The sequence below is a fragment of the Pelophylax lessonae genome (assembly GCF_965119305.1).
Source record: "Pelophylax lessonae genome assembly, chromosome: 7".
NCBI lineage: Eukaryota > Metazoa > Chordata > Amphibia > Anura > Ranidae > Pelophylax > Pelophylax lessonae.
In genome coordinates this window covers 117,396,489-117,417,295 of record NC_138774.1, presented here as the reverse complement: position 1 = coordinate 117,417,295, position 20,807 = coordinate 117,396,489, and the positions used below count along the sequence as shown (strand labels likewise).

Here is a 20,807-nt window from a genome sequence, read left to right as displayed (position 1 = left end):
GGCAGGCAGAGGACAGAAATCAACCACCCCAGGACAGTGACCAGCAGGCTGTATGGCACTCACCCTCCTTCCTCTCCCAGCGGTCCACAGTGAAGGTGAATCCCCTGTTTGCCCTCTCCAGGGCCCAACACACCTCACCCAGAGTCTCCATGATGAGGAGCTCTATGCTGGTCTTGGTTTCCTGGCTCTTCTCCTTCAGATCCTCTACTGGGGTCACAGAAGCTGCCATGAACTCCTCTGACACCGCCGGGCCACCTGGTCTTCCTATAACGCAGAGGCTGCCGTCTCTGCCCGCTATAGCTGAGAGAAGCCTGCCGCCAGTCTAGCCACCACCGTTGCCGCCAGCAGGACTGAGGAGCTGGCTCTGTACCCCATGAACATATCCTACATAACAGCCCACAAACATACTCAATGATGCAAGTATCCTCCTCGCGGGAAATGCAGACCAGTCTCCGTAAACTGTGTGGACGGGGTCCTGAATCCATCGGGATTTGATTGCTCTGGCTCTCTGTAATTTGCGCGGGCTCGCACAGCACAATTTAAGGGGCCAGCTCTCAGTGATTTCCGGCTCAGTGTGACCCACTCAAAACGCAGCTCGGGACCCACCAGTGGGTCCCAACCCACAGTTTGGGAACTCCTGCTCCTCCAACTAATCAGTTGTACTGGACCCTGTTTGTACCTTCCCCTTACCAGCTACTGTATCCTTGAACCTTATTACACCTCCCCCTTATCAATGATTACTGAACCTTACTATATCTTCCACTTAACTATTTTTGGACCTTATTGCACCTCCCCCTTACAAGTTATCGGATCTTTTTTTATTTTGTTATTTTTGTACTTTCTGGTTATTAGCTATTGCTGGACTTTTATTGAACCTTCTCTTTATCATATATTGGTGGACCTAATTGCACGGCCCTACACACTAAATAGATATTTTTTCCTTTTTACAGTACCCACAAATTACAGAGTCAGATTGTAGTCCCTTTTAGTAGGGATAAGTATAATTAAGGAGAATTTCAGATTGTATAATGTAGAAATGTACGGCACAGATGACTAATATATATAAGAAATTATGGATGTTTCCAGGGACATATTTTCACTCCCTGAGAAAAATGCTTAATTATGTTGCAGAAACTGTTCTAGACCTAATCAAAATGATCAATTTGAAGGGAAAGTGTGACAAGTACAGTGATCCAAGTACTGAGGATTGCAGGTATGCATGAATATACACAGATCAAAGAAACCACCATACTTATTTCTGGCAAATTGAAAATTTGATTTGCCAAATTAGCCAGGGGCTCAGACTTGCTCATTTCCCAAATACATTTGTTTCTACTGGAAAATTGTGCTTTACTATGATATCTTCTATGGTACTGTCTAACCTCTATCCTCTTTAACATTTATGTTTTAACACATTTTCTATCAAGTTTGTTAAAAACAATATATTTTATACTATACTTTAGTATACTACCTTGTATGTCGTGTTGCAGTTGTGTTCCTGAAAAATGTTTGTTTCTGTGACAGCACCATCTTGTGGTAAATCTAGGACACAACGCTTAGCATGGAGACCTACCCCCTGCATACAACATCTGAGTGATCCTATGTCTGAACAGGCAAAGGACAGACTTTACAGTTTAGCTGAAGTCTTTCAAACAAGTGAAAAAGCAATCACGTGTAATAATGTCCCTTAACTGTAACTTATACAGTACCTAACACTTAATCTAAGGCTGGGTTCACACCGATGTGCTGTAGTTTGGGCACAGCGCAATTGTATCTGCATTTTTTTTTGTTGGTGTACTCCCACTGATTTTTATTAGACCATTTTCAAAAAGTGCATCAAAGATGCACAATGCAGGTCTTTGATGTGCTTTCATGAAAACGCACAGTCTAATATAAGTCTTTGGGAGCAAACCTGAAAAATGCGCATAAGTTGGGCTGCTCCCAAACCAGAGCACATTGGTTTGAACCCAGTCTAATGCTCACACCTTCCCTACCACTTAACATTCAATTACCCCTAAAACATAACCTTAGAGTAGATCTAAAGGCAAAACTTTTTTGAGACAAGGGAGGGTTATAAACCCTGTCAGGTTTTTGTTTTTGCCATTAGTGTCCCATTGGGGAGAATTACCCTTGCTTTCTATTGCAAAGCCACAACAAGAAGTGAGAGGAAAGCCCTCCAAAGCAAGGGAATCCCTGGCTGTCACCCATAGGAAAATTTACCCTCTATTCCTGTTCTGGTGACAACCCAAAATGTGTGCACACTGTACACCTGCTGCTAGTTATATATTACAAACTGTGGGACAGGCACATATGCAGGACTAATACATAATGGGTGCGCTTACTATATATTCACTGCTTGGCCTGCATTCTCTGTACCCTGAGCTTGTGTGGCAAGACAATCTGATTTGAGTAAAACTTGGCTTCTGTAGGGTTAGGGAACACTGCACAGTGGTGTTAAGTAGGCTTGTTAAAGTGTAATAACTGTAAAGTTCCCTGTCTAGAATCCGTTCACAATATTTACGTCGATGCATTTGAGCCCCAATGGCCATGTACTGTTCCAGAGCATGTTCACTCACATACATAGTGGGCTCTAAATGATGGCATGCAGTTGAAGGTAATAACACATATGATATGCCATACTCAGGGAAATAATTTTCCATCCAAAGATGTTTATTTTGTGAGTTAATATATACTAAAAAATGAATTCTCTTATTTTTGCAGGTTTGGCTGGGACTTCTGAAACCCATAACCAAACAGGTGAAAAGTAAGTTTGTAAAACTTGGGTAAATACATATATAAAACTTGTAAAAGTACTCTATAGAAAATAGTATTTCACCTGTAAAACAGGCCAGAAAATGAGTTTGTCATACAAAAGTAATCTCATGTTTATACTTTCCTGTGCAGAATGTGCTTTTTCTTTAAGATCCTAGGGAAACCATTTTCAAATTCTTGGTGAAGTTCTTCCCAGTGGACCCGGGGCAACTGCGGGGCGAGTTAACTAGGTAATACTTTCTATTTTTTTTTTTTTTTGTTTTTCATGATATTTTGCCTCAATCAAGGCAATATCTTGTGTGACATAACACACCCAATGCATTCCTGGGTATAAACTATGAATTCCAGTGTGTGGAAGGCACAGTTTAGTACATGGATCAGCCCTAAAAGTCTAAGTAGCAATCTGAAAGTGCACCTGTGTCTGGACTATGACATGTTAAGTACCATTAAGGCCCCTTTCACACTTGTGCGACTTGGGACCTCAAGGTCACATGACAGGTTATGGCTATATAACTAGCATGATTTCCAATGAGTACCTTTCATATCTGTGCAACTTCAAAGTAGTCCCTGCACTACTTTGGTCCGATTTTGATGCAACTTGAGGTCCATAGACCTTAAGATTACATGGGCATCACGTCAAGTCGTGGCAAAATCGCATCAAAGTCTCAGCAAAATCATGGCAAATTCACGCAACTTTCAGGTTGCACAAGTGTGAAAGGGGCCTAGCATATTTTTACCAGGCAATAAAAGAACTTGATAACAATCTGTCTAGCTGCTTGTACTGTAAAGTAATTCATTCTCAAAGATCTTAACAAAGACTGTAATACTGCATTTACACCTTAGCTCTATGAATGCAGTAATTACTGCACTCACATTCCATTGAGAACTACAAGTTTGTTTGCTTTAGTGGAAGACAGGGCTTGTTCATTCATTTACAGATCTATGTGAATGAATGAATGATACTGCTGTGTGGGCGGGGTCTAACATAGCCAACCCAACTTCAAATGTGCATTTTTTTTTTCAGTTTTGTTAAAGTACAGGTGAGAGGAGAGTGCTATTTATTTGTTATTCAATGTACTTTTTTTTAGGTATCTCTTCGCTTTACAAATAAAAAAAGATCTAGCATCTGGGAAATTACCTTGTAATGACAACAGTGGGGCCTTAATGACATCTTACATCATTCAGGGTAAGTAATATTTTATTTACGTTGCACTGTTCCAATAAGCAGGTAGAGGGGTTCCTCTTAGATCTATGGGTACAATATGTGTCTGCTGAAAGGAATTGTCATTTTTTTTTGTTTTTTGCTACTGTAGCTGAGTTGGGAGATTATGAAGAGGAAACTGCAAAGAAACATTTGGAGCAGAACCAGTACTTGCCAAACCAGGAGTATCTGGACAACAAGATCATTAAATATTATCAGCGACATGTGTAAGTGTAATCTCTTTGTATTCATGAAATAAAAACCCTTTAATGTAAGACCTTGGAAAACGGGAGACGCCACCAGGCCAATGTGGGACCAAAATAACTAGTTAGTCAAATTCCGTTGGACTTGTTCAGTAGTGTTGAAGGTGTTACGCCATTTATCATATTCCTGAAACTAGAGAACTGAAGAAGCCACTCTGGGGAAACATTACAGATCAAGTCCAGCTAAATGTAAATAGCTACTTCTGGTTTTACCATTACCTGGATAAATGAAAACCTTTGCCAACGTCTGCCACAGATCAGTCCTCTGCTTTCATCTTGTGGCTTGCTACAGAGTTACAACATCTGATCACCAGGGGAGAGGGGATTGGGGAAACACTTCCTCCTGTCTTCAGCAGGCTGATGATATCACCTCAACCTGGATAAAGTCACTTGGCTTGAGCCCAAGAACCTATTTTTAATTATAAGAGGTTTACCTCTTTTTCAAAATGTATAATGTTGCTGCGTAATGTAATATTCCAGAAATGTATTGAAGAAGATTTGTAAAGTTACTCAAGGGTCCATTTGTTAAAATACTTTTTTTTTCATCATTGCGAAGTATAGTTAGGATGGCAGTCATTACTAGGTATGCTTTTCTTACAGAGGGAAATCTCCAGCAGAGGCAGACATGCAGCTGTTAGACATAGCTCGGAAACTGGACATGTATGGAATCAAAGCTCATCAGGCCATCGATGGAGAGAACATGCAAATCAATCTTGCAGTTGCTCATATGGGAGTCCTGGTGTTAAGGGTGAGTACAATCATGTGTAGGCCTATTGCTAGTAAGTATTATACAGGAGCACTCTACTACAATCTGGGTCCAGTTGTCTAGAATATTTATTTCTGTCCCAATGTCCTATTCATTTTGTAAATACAATATGCCATAAATGCTTCAAGAATTTTATGGTTTTGCAGTTGTGATTTGTCCTTTGAGGACAGGCCATAAACTCTCTGTTGCAGTTGGGTAGAGTATTTTTTTAAAGCTGACGGAGGGGTTGTTTTACCCACCAAACGATTTTCAGTTCTGTCCATCTAGTCCTGACACTTACAGAGCTCTGCTACACAATAAAGCCCTGTTTAGTGAGGCAATGAATGCATAAATAAAAATACCTCCCATATCAGCATGCTTCTTGCACATGAGCACTGCAGCAAGACTGTGTGGCTCCTCGTGCTGTGCCTCCCATCTGGGCTCTGGCTACACAGAGACTGCAAGAGACTAATGCCAAGTCATATAAATGTACATGCACTGCTTGTTTAAAATAAAAAAAAAAATGATGTAAGACATTTGTTCATTTGTGTCTTGGAGTTCAGCTTTGAATTGCAACCAAACCCAAGTTTAGGGAAGGGAAGAGGCACTTCCTGATCAAATTTTCATTTCCACCTAACTTGGTGCCCCTGATCCACAGATCTGCAGATTGATACTGCTGGCTATTAATTTTCATGACTCATTTTATAATGTAGGCATCGGATTCCTATCTATCTAAGGTGAAATCCCCCAAAACAAATGGCAGAAAGGCGTTTATTTACTAAGGCTCCATTCACACCTGAGTGTATCGTTTTTGGGCTTTTTTTCGGGCATTTTTTTACATAATTACATAGTAGTTGAGGTTGAATAAAGACAATAGTCCATCCAGTTCTACCTGTGTAGGTGTGTGTGGCTGTAATCATCTCTCATACCCTTGAATGTTTTGATCCTTGAGATGTACGTCCAAGAGTCTTTTAAACGTAGCCATACTCCCCGCAGAAACTACCATTTGTGGCAGAGAATTCCACAGTCTTATAGCCCTTACTGTAAAGAACCCCTTGTGTAGCCTGAGGTTAAAACGCTTCTCCGCTAAATGCATTGTATGGCCTCGTGTCCTCCATGCATTCCTTGCGACTGAATTGTTTTTTTCTATGCTCAGATCACCGTTGAGGTATTTGTAAATCGCTATCATGTCCCCTCTCAGGCGTCTCTTCTCCAGGGCGAATAAATCAAGCGCTTGTAAACGCTCTTCGTAATTAAGGTCCTCCAATCCCCTAATTAGTTTAATTGCCCTTCTCTGGACTCTCTCTAGCTCCAACACATCCCTTCTGAGGACTGGCGACCAGAACTGGACAGAATACTCCAGATGCGGTCAGACCAGAGTTTTATAAAGTGGTAGGATTATAGTTTTATCTCTGAAATACATCTCATTCCTTATGCATGCTAATATTCTGCCGGCTTTGGCAGCTGCAGCTTGACATTGCATGCTATTGCTAAATCTATCCTCTACTAAAACTCCGATATCCTTCTCCATCTTTGATTAGTGATATAAATTTCAGCTCTACCTCCTCCCTTTGGTTGGGTGGCCTATAACAAACCCCCACAATTACTTTTCCCTTTATTTCTTCCCTATGGAGCTTTACCCACACCGATTCTAACTCCGTACTCATCTCTTCCATAACATCACTCCTCTCTACCACCCTTACATTATTCTTGACATAGAGACATACCCCCTCATGTAAGAACAGTTCCAACTCATCCCTTTTATTAGCTAGGCTCCTGGCATTTGCATATACCCCTCTTAGTTTTGTGGAAGTTGATAGCGAATAGTGCTTACTTTTATTTCTGTTTGGTCTGAGGTTTGTCCGCACAGACCCCCCAATTTTAGACGTTACGGACCTGCTGTCGCTGCTGCCCCCAATAATACCCTCTGTCCTTAGCTCCCTCCTAACTGACTATACCTCTGAGCTCTCCCCCCCTACTCCTAGTTTAAAAGCCCCTCCAACTTTGTGGCCATCTTTCTCCCCAATAGAGCTGTACCGTCCCCATTAAGGTGCAGCCCGTCCTTACTAAAGAGCCGGTAGCCGACTGAGAAGTCAGCCCAGTTCTCCAGGAACCTGAACCCCTCCTTCCTACACCAGTTCCTCAGCTACTTATTCAGTTCCCTAATCTCCTTCTGCCTCTCTGGTGTGGCTCAAGATACAGGCAGTATTTCATACAAAACCACCTTGGAGGTCCTATTCCTCAATCTATTCCCTAAGTCCCTAAAATCATTCTTTAGGATCCTCCACCTTCCTCTTCCTTACTGATTTTTCAGGCATTTTTTGCAGGTGTTTGGAGGCAGGCAAGGACATTGAACAAAAACGCTTGCAATCTGCCAAAAAAGAAGCTCATGTACTTTTTAAGCTTTAGGCGTTTTGCTTCAGGGGACAAAACGCTCATTTGTGAACAGGGGCCATTGAAATTAATGGGATTTTGCTTGCTGGCCATTTTGAGACTTTAGAGATGAGTATTTTACGAGCTAATAAATGCTCAGGTGTGAACAGGGCCTAAAGCTAGAGAGGGCAAAATTAGTCACAATTCTGCAGAGAAACCAATCAGCTTCTAACATCAGCTTGTATAACCCTTTGCCGACCAGCAGCCGTAGTCATACAGTGGCAGGTCGGCTCTGTTACACAAAAGGACGTACCTGTACGTTGTTTAGTGTGGGAGTTAGGGGGGGGGCGCACGCTCCCCGATTGGCTAGAGGGGGAGCCAGCAGGATGTCCGCCGGGCACCCGCGATCACTTCCCAGAGAGACAGAATGGCGGTCTGCTGAAGTAAACACAGCACACCTCTGTTCTGTCAGGAGGAACACAGGAATTCTGTATTCCTCCTATTTAGGAACACAGGTCTCTGTGTTCATCCAGCAAGTCCATCCCCCACACAGTTAGAAACACCGCCTAGGGACACATTTAACCCTTTGATCGCCCCTGCCGTTAACGCCTTCCCTGCCAGTTTCATTAGTACAGTAACAATGCATATTTTTAGCACTGATCACTGCAGTAATGTCACTGGTCCCCTCAGAAGTGTCAGTTACATTTCTGATCTGTCCACCGCAATGTCGCAGTACCGCAAAAAATCGCTGATCGCCACCATTACTAGTAAAAAAAAATAAAATAAAAATCTTTCCCCTAGTTTGTAGACGCGATAACATTTGTGCAACTCAATCAATATACACTTATTGGGATTTTTTTTTACCAAAAATATGTAGCAGAATAGATATTGGCCTGAATTGATGAAAAAAATAGATTTTAAAATTTTTTTAATATAGAATGTTTTATAGCAAAAAGTAGAAAATTTTGTGTTTTTTTTTTTTTTTTTTTCAGAATTGTTGCTCCTTTTTTTATTTATACCGCAAAAAATAAAAACTGCAGAGGTGATCAAATACCAACAAAAGAAAGCTCTATTTATGGGAAAAAAGGACATCAATTTTATTTGGGTACAGCGTTGCACGGCCACGCAGTTGTCATTTAAAGTAATGCATTGCCGTATCGCAAAAAATAGCCTGGTCATTTGGGGGGGTAAAACCTTCTGGTCTTTAAGTGGTTAATCTTTAGCAATAAAACCTGGCAGCTGATTGGTTTCTCTGCAGAATTGTGATTTTTTTTAAATGAACAGTACTTTACATCAAGCTTTGTATTTGTCAATCTGCCCTTTCAGGGCTTCTGTCATTTAAATGTTTTCTAAAGCAAATCTATAACTAAAATTTAAAGTGTGGCTATCCAGTTAGTAAAATAAGGTGTTATTTACACAGTTGAGTAAGGCCATACACTTCCAAGAATGAGCGTATTGGCGCAGCGTTTAGCACAGGGGATGGCGTTTACCTGTGCTACCCTCCGAACAAATTATGCTCATTTTTGACGATGTGTGACGTTACATGGCCGCATAAATGAGGTCTAAAAATACTGTTTGCATAGAATTTCTGATCTAAAAGCAGCAGATCATCTCTGCGCATGTGTCAGTGCTTAGGTATAGTTCTGTATTCTACTCACAGGAGCACTTTCTGGGTTTGAGATAAGAGGCATATCCTGCCCACTACAGATCACTGGTTTACATTCATGTGATCAGAGGCCAGGTCTAAGAACTGGGAGTGCTGCCCAGACACAAGTTGTGCTTCCAATAGTATAGAAGCTACTTTATAGCAGTACAGCAATGCTGAATAGATGATAAAGTTGGACTTGGAAAAAGCAGCAACAGAAAGCCCCCTGTAAGTACTATAAATGATGTGTCTTTCTCTGTTTAAAGAAAAGGTTCACTTGAAATCATTTTCTCTTTTTTCATTTTCTAGGGAAACACTAAGATAAATACCTTCAACTGGGCTACTATAAGAAAGCTCAGCTTCAAAAGGAAACATTTCCTGATCAAACTTCATCCCCATATTGATGTGAGCATGTCCTAAATTGTTTATTCATGCTATGTTGTAGAATATCTCTTAATAAACAATGCAATGTATTTAATCTGTGCTTGTAAGGTATCCACGGTGGAAGCAGCTTTCTTTTTATTGTTCTTTGATTTAAACCAGCAAGACATTATCCAGGAAAAGCCTATTTTCTCTTTGAGAATAGTCCATAATTATTTGCAAGCTCTGAAGGTACCAGCCAAGGGGTATGAAATTGTGCTGATCTAAATAACACAATAAATAATCCTAATTTTTTTTTTTTTAATGTTTTGCTGAAGTAGTACACTTAGCAACGTTCCTTATTGATATTTGCATGTGCAGTAATGGCTTTGTTTTAGATGAATTACCACCCCCCTCCCCTCCAGGATATGTGACCACCTAAACAAAAACAATAATCCTTTGAGATGCTTTGTTGGTTCTGGGGCTGTATAATAATGCATTGCTTAAAAAGTGTTTACAAAAGGAAATTACATATGTATTAATCATCTTTTCAGCATCCTAACAGTCTGACAATCGATTAATTTTGCAGACCCTATGCAAGGATACCCTGGAATTCACTATGGTTACTCGAGATGCCTGTAAAGCCTTCTGGAAAACCTGTGTGGAGTATCATGCCTTCTTTCGTCTGTCTGAAGAGCCTAAGTGTAAACCAAGGCCTTTCTTGTGTAGTAAGGGTTCCAATTTCAGATACAGGTAAGGAAAAATCTCTGTTACTGTAAGCTTAGTGAATAAGGTAAAGAGCAATGCTATACCAGCCAATCAGAATTTTAATAAAGTTTGATACAATAAAGGCAGAGAAAAAAAAAAGTACATCTGAAATATCAAATGCTCCACGTATAAATGTATAGAAGAATATACATGCCATTAACTATACATACTAAAGGCAAATTTCAGCAGGGTAAACCCAAGAATGTAGATAATTGTTGGATGGGTGGGAACGGGGGGGGGGGGGGGGGTGTGTATCTAGACCTGATTTTGTGCAGGTAGTGTAGTACAATAGGAGAGTAGCGATATCTGGGTATAGCTTGCTAGGGTGAGGATTAATAAAGTGGATTTCAGTGGTAATTTAGCAAAAATGAGGGAAGTGGAGTTGAGGGCCAGGGAATGGGGGAAACAGGGTTAATGGCAGGCTTAAGTGTAATATGTAAAAAATAGATAGAGAAGAAATATGAGGAGGGCTAGGAAGGGGGAGGGAAAGAGTGTTGGACCTGGTTGGAAGATCCTATTGCGTAGGATCTTTGGTTCTTTAAAGCAAGAGTAGGTGGTGGTTATTGTTTAGATTGAGATTGTACTCCGAGCCACAGAGACAATATTTTCAAAAATTTGTGGTGAGTGTCATTTAGTTTCAATGTCTCCTGTGAATCATAGTGCCTATAATTTACTGCTTCATCTACATGAAGTTCAGAGAAGGCTTTAGCTATGGTTTGACGTGAAGTTAGAAAGATGAAGGCTGTTGGCTTTTATTAGTTAATGGTGAGGTCAGAATTAGGTCTATGAAGTAGGGCTTTCCAAGGGTTATGGATTTGACTTTTTGTTGAGAATAATTCTGATCTATCCTTTCTGGACTGTTATATAGGGGATAGGAGAGCTGTACATAATGTTGGAGCACACTTGAAGTTCTGATTTCCTGAAGAGATGCTAAGGGTGTTGTTTGTGCTGTATAATTTTCCCAGGTTTGGTACACTGACAGTTTGCAGTGGTATCAATTTTAGGCTGTCAATCTCTGCAAGCCCCATACAAATTTAAAAAAATTTCCTCTGTTCAATCTGGAGAATACAGGTGGGTATGGGGATTTGTAAAACCCTAAAATAAAGAGGTTTAGGGAGATATGACATATTGCTAGTGTACAAACCAGGACACACGGAAAGAATGCCAGACAGTTGTTAAACTTGAGAGTTCTTGAGAAGGAATGTTTAATGCGCTTTACATAGGGAATCAAATGAAGGGGAGATTTTGATGCCCAAGTAAAGTAAGGCTGAAGGTCAAGTGCATTGGTACTCTCCCTGATTTGGTGACATAATGGGGGAGGTTAAGAGTGATATTTAAGGCTTTGGACTTTGTTGACTTAAATCCTGAAACAACCACGAAGTTCGATAGGATGTTAAAAAGGGTTTGGTCAAGTAACGTGTGAATTGTAAATATTCAGTAAGATGTCTTCAGCAAATTGCTGTAATTTTGGGTTGGGTATCTGCAAACTAAAGACCAAGAATTGAGGTGTTTGCTTGAATTGCAGCACTGAGAGGTTCTAAGGTCAAGATAAAGCTGATTGGGATAAAGGGCAGCCCTGGCAATTGCCTTGGAAAATAGGAAAAAGTTCAGCTAACACCTGCATATTTTAGAGATGCTGAGAGAATTTATCTTTCTTATTTTTGGTTCTCAGCTCTATGAATGAAATATTTACCTACCAACTGTATTTTGCTGCTGTAAGCTCTTCATCCCTCTACCTGTTTGCATTTGTTATTTTAAAGAAGTCAGTATAAAGATCGATTGATTCAGCCAATCATTGTTCGTGTATTGATTCTTCATGGTTCTTGTAACAGAGGCATGGCTGGGATGTGTCCTTTGCCTACAAGCTTTGTGCTAAAAAGTTCCTTATTCTCATCTCAGATGTTGGGAAGTATGCATGTTATGGGTTGCTTTGCTTTGCACATCCCCATAACTCTGTCTTGTCACATATTATAAGATTGTAGCCTAGTGTTATAGCCTTTTTTTTCTTTAATGTTTCCCTCAGCCCTTCCTGTCTCTCCCAAAGCTGTAAATAGCAAACAAGAGATCAGATTATGCAAAAGGTGGGATCGGCCCTAACTTCAATGCTGATAGCTTAACGACTTAAAACATTATCAGTCTATTAATTTGTGGTTTTACACATTTTGGTTGCTGAAAACAATTGTTCAGTTGAGTGAAGTAATATGCAGTATTCAATGAACGGAAAAGTAATATATGAACAAGGAAATATGATTTTGATAGATTGATAGTGGTTAATACCAACCACTCTAGTTGGAAATTGATAATATTTGCATCTAAACTTATATACAACAGAGCTTAATTTTCTAATAGTTATAGCCCTTTACAAAAAAGAGTGAAGTTGTCACATCCAGCACAATAGTAACCACTATTAAACAACCCTTACACAATATTTATTGCATTATCTAGTTAGTTATTTAAAGTGTCACTAAAGGGACAACTTTTTTTTTTCATTTTGGATGGAGTATGGGAGGGTTATAACACCTGTCAGTTATTATTATTTTTTTTTTTTTTTTTTTTGCATCTGTGTCCCTTTGGGGAGATTTCCCTTCACTTCCCATCCCATAGCCTGAACAGAAAGTGAAAGGAAAGCCCTCTAAAGTGAGGGAATTAAGTGATCTTAATTGAAGAGTTACATTTGTTCAGTCTGGACTAATGTAAGCATGCTTATTTCATACCCGAGGGACCATTCTGCAGGCTAACAATCACTATAATAGTTGGCACTACTACAGTGATCACTGAGATCTTTCCTGGGTTCTGTGCCAAAACCTTTGCATACTGACCACAGGGCTCGCTCGGCCTCTCCGCTATTTATGAACGCCTTGTATTTTTTTCAACGAATATAAAGACCTCTTTGATTGGATGAGGTGGAGAGGAGGGACAGTGACAATACAATCTCCACCTTGAAAAAACTTTACTCTCTCAGCTGGTTTATTTTCACATTTATTTTCACTCGTGGCTGGTGTGTGTACTCCGAAGGCATTAATCCATGAAGAAAATTAGCCGGCAACCTGGTACATTCCAAGTTCCAAATACTTTGTTAGGCTACATTTAAAAGCAGCACAATACAGCTAATTTAAAATCAGTTCTGGCTTCCTATTCTTTGAGGAAAGGCTGCATAGCCAAAGCACGTTAGATGTATTGTGCTGCTTTTAAATGTTGCCTAATAAAGTATTTGGAACATAGAATGTACTGGGTTGCTGGCTTATTTTCTTCACAATCTCCACCTTGTCCAATAAGAGAATGCTTTGGCAGCGGTGCAGAATGCCTGTGGTCAGCATGGAGTGGGGCACCTGCTTGACATAGGACCTGTAAGATAGTGCTTGTAACAGTTTTGTTACAAGCACTATCAGAAGAAAGCCAACTCCACAGAGGGGTGGGTGCTGTGTCCGTCAATTAAAATCAGAGAAATGGATTTTACCGTAAGTCAAAAATTCAATTTTCTCTTTCGTTTATTGACAGACACAGCTCTTCATCTCCTTGACCATTGGGACGTCCCAAAGCAGTGTCAAACATGAGGGGTGGGAACAGTAAGAAAAAGTTCCCAAGGTTAAACAGTAGCCAACCAGGTAACAACCGGAAAAAAAACAATACACTCTCAAAGAGGACCAGGGTCCTCTAAACAGCAGCCTGCAAAACCTTGCGGCCAAAGGAAGCATCGGCAGATCCCAACACATCCACCTTTTAAAACTTTGTGAAAGTGTGCAGAGATGACCAGGTGGCCGCCTTGCAAACCTGTATCACTGACACCTGATGACGGAAGGCCCAGGAAGCACTAAGCGCTTGAGTAGATTGCGCCTTAACAGGGAAAGGAGGAAACCTAACCCTTAATTGAATAGGCCTGAACCACTGTCTGTCTGATCCATCTGGAAATGGTCGCAGCAGAAGCAGCCAACCCTTTTCGAGGTCCATCTGTGAGTACAAATAGTGAGTCTGACTTCCTAAAAGACTCTGTAGCTGCCAGGTACACCCTGATTGCCCAAACCACATCCAGGGAAGCATCCTTAGGATGCTTAGGTCTGTTATGTCAGTTAAATATATAAAAACTAAGTCTCTGGCTGCCACGAACAATACTTGCCAGACTGCCTTCTCACTATAGACTGGGAATCCACAAACGGCAAAAGAAAAGGGGAAGATCGGAGAGGCACCAAGCAAGCATGGTGTAGCACAGTTTATTAAAATATATATGAACAGCAATTGCACTCACATGATGGAAGGGGTGACAGACTGGGGCCAGTGGGAAATATTCAAGGACAGTAAAAAGGAACTATGGTTAAAGATCTGGGGGGGATATATAGTCTGGCAATCGTGGGAGAGCCTGCAGTGCAAGGAATCCGTCTGGGAAGAGCCGATGTCGGAAAGACCAGAGACTGCTGTAGTGATGTGTCCAGAGCAGGGATGGATGTCCACGGAGAAAATCTCCAGCTGTCATGGATGTGCTGTAAGCCTGACAATCGCTCTCTGAGGCTGATGGAGGCATGGCTTGCCCCTGAAGCGCATTCCTATTGGCTACTGCGATTATCTGGCCTTAGTCTGTCACTGCTTCTATCATGTGAGTGCAATTGTTGTTCATATATATTTAATAAACTGTGCTACACCATGCCTGCGTGGCGCCTTTCTGTCCTTCCCCCTTTTCTTTAATTTTTTTTTATAGGTGTATATTCAAAGATAGAGACAGAATATCAACCAAAGATCCTAAAATACACGATACAAATGTTAAAAATGGAGTTGCAGTTCAGTGAGTAAAATAGGTATTTGATCCCCAAGCAAAACATGACTAGCCCACTCCATCAGGTACTATGTCAGTCTCCAGACCTTAATCCTATAGAAAATTTATGGAGGGAGCTAAAACTTCGAATTGCCATGCAACCGCCAAGAAACCTTAAGGATTTAGAGAAGATCTGTAAAGAAGAGTAGACCAATATCCCTCCTGATTTGTGTGCAAACCTAGTCTCCAACTACAAGAAATGGCTTTCCTCTGTGCTTGCCAACAAGTGTTTCTCCACCAGGTACTAAGTCATGTTTTGCTTGGGGATCAAATACCTATTTTACTCACTGAACTGCAACTTAATGTAAAACATGTTTTTCTGGATTTTTGGTTGATATTCTGTGTCTATCATTTAACCACTTCACGACTGCTCACCGCAGATTTACTGAGGCAGGTGGCTGCTCCTGGGCAAACCGACATAGTACTACGTCGCTTGATCAGGAGACTCTAGGGGGCGAGCGCATGCCGCGATCTCCCCCCGCTGACAGAGGACGGACGGCTGATGTAAACACAGCCGTCCGTCATTCTCCCTGAAGTGATCCTGCTATATAGGATCACATGTCTCTGTGATGATCTCACAAGCCCAACCCCCGCACAGTTAGAATCACTCCCCTAGGCTTACATTTAACCCCTTGATCACTAATAGTATTAACCCCTTCCCTGCCAATGGCATTATTACAGTAACAGTGCATATTTTTAGCACTGATTAATGTAGTAGTGTCACTGGTACCCCCAAAAGTGTCAAAAATGTCAGTTAGGGGTCCGATCTGTCCGCCGACAAAAAAAATCACAGATCGCCGCCATCACTAGTAAAAAAATAAATAAAAACAATAAAAATGACAAATCTTTCCCTTAGTTAGTAGACGCAATAACTTTTGCGCAAAACCAATCAAAATACGCTTTTTGCGATTTTTTTTTTTTTTTTTTTTTTTTTTTTTTACCAAAAATATGTAGCAGAAAACAAATTGGCCTAAAATGTTAAAAAATTAGATTTTAAATTTTTTTTGGGGAATGTTATTTTTTTTTTCAAAATTGTTGCTCTTTTTTTGTTTATAGTGCAAAAAATAAAAATCGCACAGGTGATCGAATACCACCAAAAGAAAGCTCTATTTGTGGGAGAAAAAGGACGTCAATTTTATTTGGGTACAGCTTTCCACAACCGCGCAATTGCCCGTTAAAGTAACGCAGTGCTGAATTGCAAAATAGGGCCTGGTCATTAAGCAGCAAAATCTTCCGGTCCTTAAAATACACCTATGATAAAAAAATTATAGACCCTTCATTTTTTGGTAAGTGAGCAAACTTACAAAATCAGCAGGGGATCAAATAATTATTTTCCTCACTGTACTTGGGCTCTTCCCCAAAGCATAAGTGTATAATGGTCCCTGCTTTTATCAATGCCTTCCAGTGCTTAAAAGCCCACATTCTTAGTGCCCAAGAGGGGGTAAGGGGTAGAGCAGGCAGACATTGGGGGATTGTTTGAGATTCTTCTATTGGGTAAATTGTAGCAAATTGGATCGTGCTTTGCTGGGGTTTTTCGCCTTCCTCTGGATCAACTGTGGGTATGGGATTGTATGGTTGTTTGTTTTTTTTGTTTTCTGTTTTTTTAATTGGTTGAGGAAAATGGGCTTGTGTCTTTTTTCAACCTGAATATGTAAAGCTTAAAATGTTCCCTATTTATGTGGAGAAAAATAAATAAAAATAGTATCAAATAAAACATCCAAACTTGCAAATTATAGGCCCTGCCACATCTGCCTTTAGCTTTTCTAAATGCTGACAAAATTATCTGGGAAGTATAAACAACTTTTATGCTTCCAAAATGACTCTCCTACATTTAGATGTGCTTTGGAGTGGGTTTAGCCCCATTTAAGCACAATTAGATATGTTTAGATGCAACTATATGCAATTGGATCCTGAAGGCACAGTCCTGGAGTTTGGTTAGCTGCATTGTGAGAAAACCAGACTGCACCTAAGGGCAGGTAAGTGCTCAGTTTGAATGATACTGTTGAAAAAAAATTGACATACATTGATATGCATTTAGAAATGGCCTCTCAATTCAGGTTTGAAACTGCCAGGGTAAATACGTTTCTTGTAAGGCTGCAGCAGGTAGGCAGAGCTGGGAACTTCCACCGTGCAAAGTTAGAAAGTGACTAATCCCAAAACTGTACGTCCAATATTAAAGTATCCGCTTTGCATGGATTAACATTTCATATCTTTTTCATTAAAATGTGATTTTATTTAGTGGAAGAACACAAAGACAACTTTTTGAATCCTGGACTAAAGGAAAAGCGAAGAATCTCCCTTTTGAAAGGTAAGCATTCATCTTTAACACCTGAAACAGACTGCTGATGACTGCTCCTTAACACTTAAAGGTTTTCTTATGTCATTCCAGGAAACACTTAAAAGCAAATCTTCATGAAAGACAGTGTAGATCGTCTCCTGACCTCCTTTCTGAAGTGGCAAAGCAGGTAGAATGTAAACTGTATGATAAAGCTTGTGCTTTTGCTCTAGCCAGACTAAGCAGGAAATCAGACTTTAGGGAGGGCGCAATCTAAGCGCAGTATTAATCACATACATTTAGTTTAAAAGACAACTGGCAACCTACAAAAGCCCAACTCTGAGCTGAATGGGCTGCCATCTGGGTATTCCTCCTACTCGCACATGCCAGCACAGCAGGAAAAGCACCATCCAATCAGTATCCTGGATTCACCAAAACACAGTGAATCCAGCATACTGAATGGATAGTGTTCTTCCTGCTGTCCTGGCATGCGCAAGGAGGAGGAAATCCCAAAATGACAGCCTTGTCAGTTCAGAGTTGTGATAAGCACTTCTGTCATTTTGTAAGTTGCCAATTGTCTAAATCTGATTAATACTGCATGTAGATTGCGCTCTCATCTGTTCCTTTTGTGTTATACAGTTTGGAGCATTTCTTTAGTCACTGAGGGTGCTGCAGCAAGTGCACAGGAAGGAACGGAGTTAACCCCTGGCGTACCTGATAATATGTACTCTGATTCTCAATCGTGATAAGTTTAGTTGAATTTCTTAGTTACTTGTAGTTAGTTTACATTGTCATGAGTTTTCCTGTGATGGTGGACTTATTGTGAGGTGCCTATGACTTTAAAGCTGACATCAGGGCAAAACAACTTTTGTATTTCTCACAAATGTGTACAGTAATGCGGCATAAAACCAATCCTGCACTTTGCCTCTGCTCAGGAACTTAACCTAACCATATTCGTAGGATTGGTCCTGTATGTGCCTCCTTGTTTGGTTTTCTGCAGGCGGCTTGTAGTGGAGAGGACCTGCTGGTTCCCTTCCACAGTTTTGCTCTCTGCATGAGCTATGTGCAGCATAAGAATGATGTCTGTGCTAGTTTGACAAGGTATCGTCTGGATTTGCAAAGCAGTTTAGTTAACAAAATGTAGATTTATGTCCTTTGTCACTACTGGGACATATGTTAATGAATTTGTGCCTGGAGGTCTGCTATAAAGGATATCTAAACCCAATAACAAAATTATTAGTTATGTAACTTACCAGCACTTAATGGATAAATTCACCCTTTGGAACACGTAAATGCACCCTTTGGATCATGTTACATGTTCCACCTGTATTTAGGGTGGAAAATGTTACTTGTTCCAGCAGCTGAAGCCATATTCCTTCCCAGTGACAGCAAGTGGAATCTTCTCAGGGCACCCACTGTCACTTTTTGAAAGCGCTGTGGTATCTGCTTGACTGACGCTGACAGTTCTGCAGGAGTCCTGCATGGTACCCATTGATCTGCTAAACACTGCTGCAATGTTTTACAGGCTTCTAATACTAGAAAAAATAAAAATAGTAAAATGCATTTTTTTTAACCTGTAAAAAAATAAAAATTTGCATTTATTTTTTTGTTAAATGGTGAACTTATCCTTTAAAAATATATATAAAAAAAAAACCACAAAAAAAACCACAAAGAAGACATTAAGTCCAGTGTGAACCATAGGCTCTTGCTGCTGTCAGCCAAAACCCTCAGAGGAAGGATAAAAATGACCTTCATAAAGCATACTACTTCTGAAACAAGTCAGCTATGGCATGACTGCAACTGGAGCACACATACATTTGTCTCACCGTGGCTGAAGGTCTTGTGGTAAGCAAAGAGTATGTATGAACCAGGAGAGGAAAGTGAACCTGTCTGTTTGCTGTATGGCTGGCCTAAAACTGATATTGGGTGCAAGAAATCTGTTTGTTGTAAAAACTTGCTCCTGGATGGTGTATAACTCATTTTTGGTACTTCTGGTGATATGTTCTTCTCCAACTTTACACTTGCCTGCCACCAGGGGGGCAAACCACAGCTGGAGGCCTGGAAGTACCAAAGATGAGGTATGCAATTCACAAGACCTGAAGAGAATGTAAAATAATAAAAAGGTCAGAAGAACTTTTACTTTTGCATTAAGATGTACCATGGTTTTTAATCCATTTATTTTTTTCTTTTTATGTTCACAAGCCGAATGAGTTACGCCTGGTGTACACCAGCAGACCGTGTTCTAGAAGCACCAACAGTGTGGGGTGGGATTCACTTATGGACAGGAACAGAAGGAACTCTGCTGTCGAAGTACTCTTCAGCACAGAGATGGATCGCTTTAAAGCTGATGAGATGGAGGCAGTAGCTTTGCAACAGTCCAAAAGCAGCGCCTCATTTCCTGGATGTAGTTATAGTGATCTACTAAGTAATGCATCTCATCAACAAATCCAGAGAAGACCTGTGTCCTGTTATGAGGAAAGTAACCATTTCAATGAAAACCGCAAAAGCTCATCTGAAGGTAGCATGAGAGATGTTTTGCCTTCATCACCAAGGAATTATTACACTGATACAGGCCCTGACCCATGTTTTACAAGACACTATGTTAAAAAGGGACTACCCAACAGATACTGCTATGCAGAGGGAATAACCCAATTGCCAGCACAGGCCTCTGCTGTAGTGGAAGAAATCATGAGGCTTACTAGTCAATCTAAGCTTTTTCCAGAGCAGGCAGCAGACCGCAGTCCAAGTGCTAGAAGACTAAAGGAGTATCACCAGCCAGTCTACCCCAGGACAAGCTGCAAAGGTAATGCTAACATGGATGCATATTTAACAAATATAGAAAATTCTCAAGACCCTTATCCTAAAAGATCTTGGAGTCATTCAGATATGAAATCTGAATGGTTGCCACGTGGGTCCGAATTCAGACCTTTAGGTCCTTACCCTATCTTAACCAGGACTTCAAGTGTCTCAAGAAACCCTTTGCCACATAAGCTTATTCCATTGCCACTTCCACCTCCACCACTTCCTCCCCCTCCACCACCTCCCACTCTTGTTCCATCATCATCCTCATCCTCCTCCTCAAAGAAAGGTCCACAAATGACAGAGCGTTATGTCTACAGTGGGACTGAATCCAGTGACTCTGAATCTGAGATCATAAACCCATACTACTATGCTGTTTTTGGTAAAAACATAAGACATCCTATGGCTAGAGTCAGACTGTCATCAGGAAGCCTCCAGTTGGACGATGAAGAGGAGGTTCCATTAAATGTTCCTGCATGGGAAAGCAGGAAACCCAAATCAGAGAGGAAACATTATTATACTTAAGGATACTTATAGCTGAACATTTTGGAGCAGAGGGCTGAACATTATCAAGCGTAAGGACAACCAGCAACTCTGTAAATCTTCCAATTCTTTATTGTCACGCCTCAGTGAGTAAAAAAGACAAAGGTGGCTTACGCATTTTTGCGATGAGCCTTGATCACAGCACACCAGAGGGCTGAACAATACAATGACCCAGAACAGTAGCCAAAAGCGCAAATGCCAGTTTAGCATTGGGACCTATAGCAGAAGTACTAAACACAAAAAGGTGTAGCTTTGTTTA

General features: G+C 40.7%; 1 protein-coding gene across 1 annotated transcript in view; it reads left to right on the top strand.

The window, feature by feature from the left end:
* FRMD7 (FERM domain containing 7) overlaps positions 1-20,568 on the top strand; it is a 53,557-nt gene extending 32,989 nt beyond the window's left edge. The window contains exons 3-12 of the mRNA XM_082262547.1: positions 2,722-2,764; positions 2,924-3,002; positions 3,861-3,958; positions 4,086-4,200; positions 4,837-4,984; positions 9,309-9,404; positions 9,949-10,112; positions 17,171-17,239; positions 17,321-17,396; positions 19,409-20,568. Coding sequence (XP_082118673.1) covers positions 2,722-2,764; positions 2,924-3,002; positions 3,861-3,958; positions 4,086-4,200; positions 4,837-4,984; positions 9,309-9,404; positions 9,949-10,112; positions 17,171-17,239; positions 17,321-17,396; positions 19,409-20,530 — 2,010 coding nt within the window. The 3' untranslated portion in view covers positions 20,531-20,568. The remainder of the gene's footprint in view (positions 1-2,721; positions 2,765-2,923; positions 3,003-3,860; positions 3,959-4,085; positions 4,201-4,836; positions 4,985-9,308; positions 9,405-9,948; positions 10,113-17,170; positions 17,240-17,320; positions 17,397-19,408) is intronic.
* Positions 20,569-20,807: the final 239 nt, after the last annotated feature.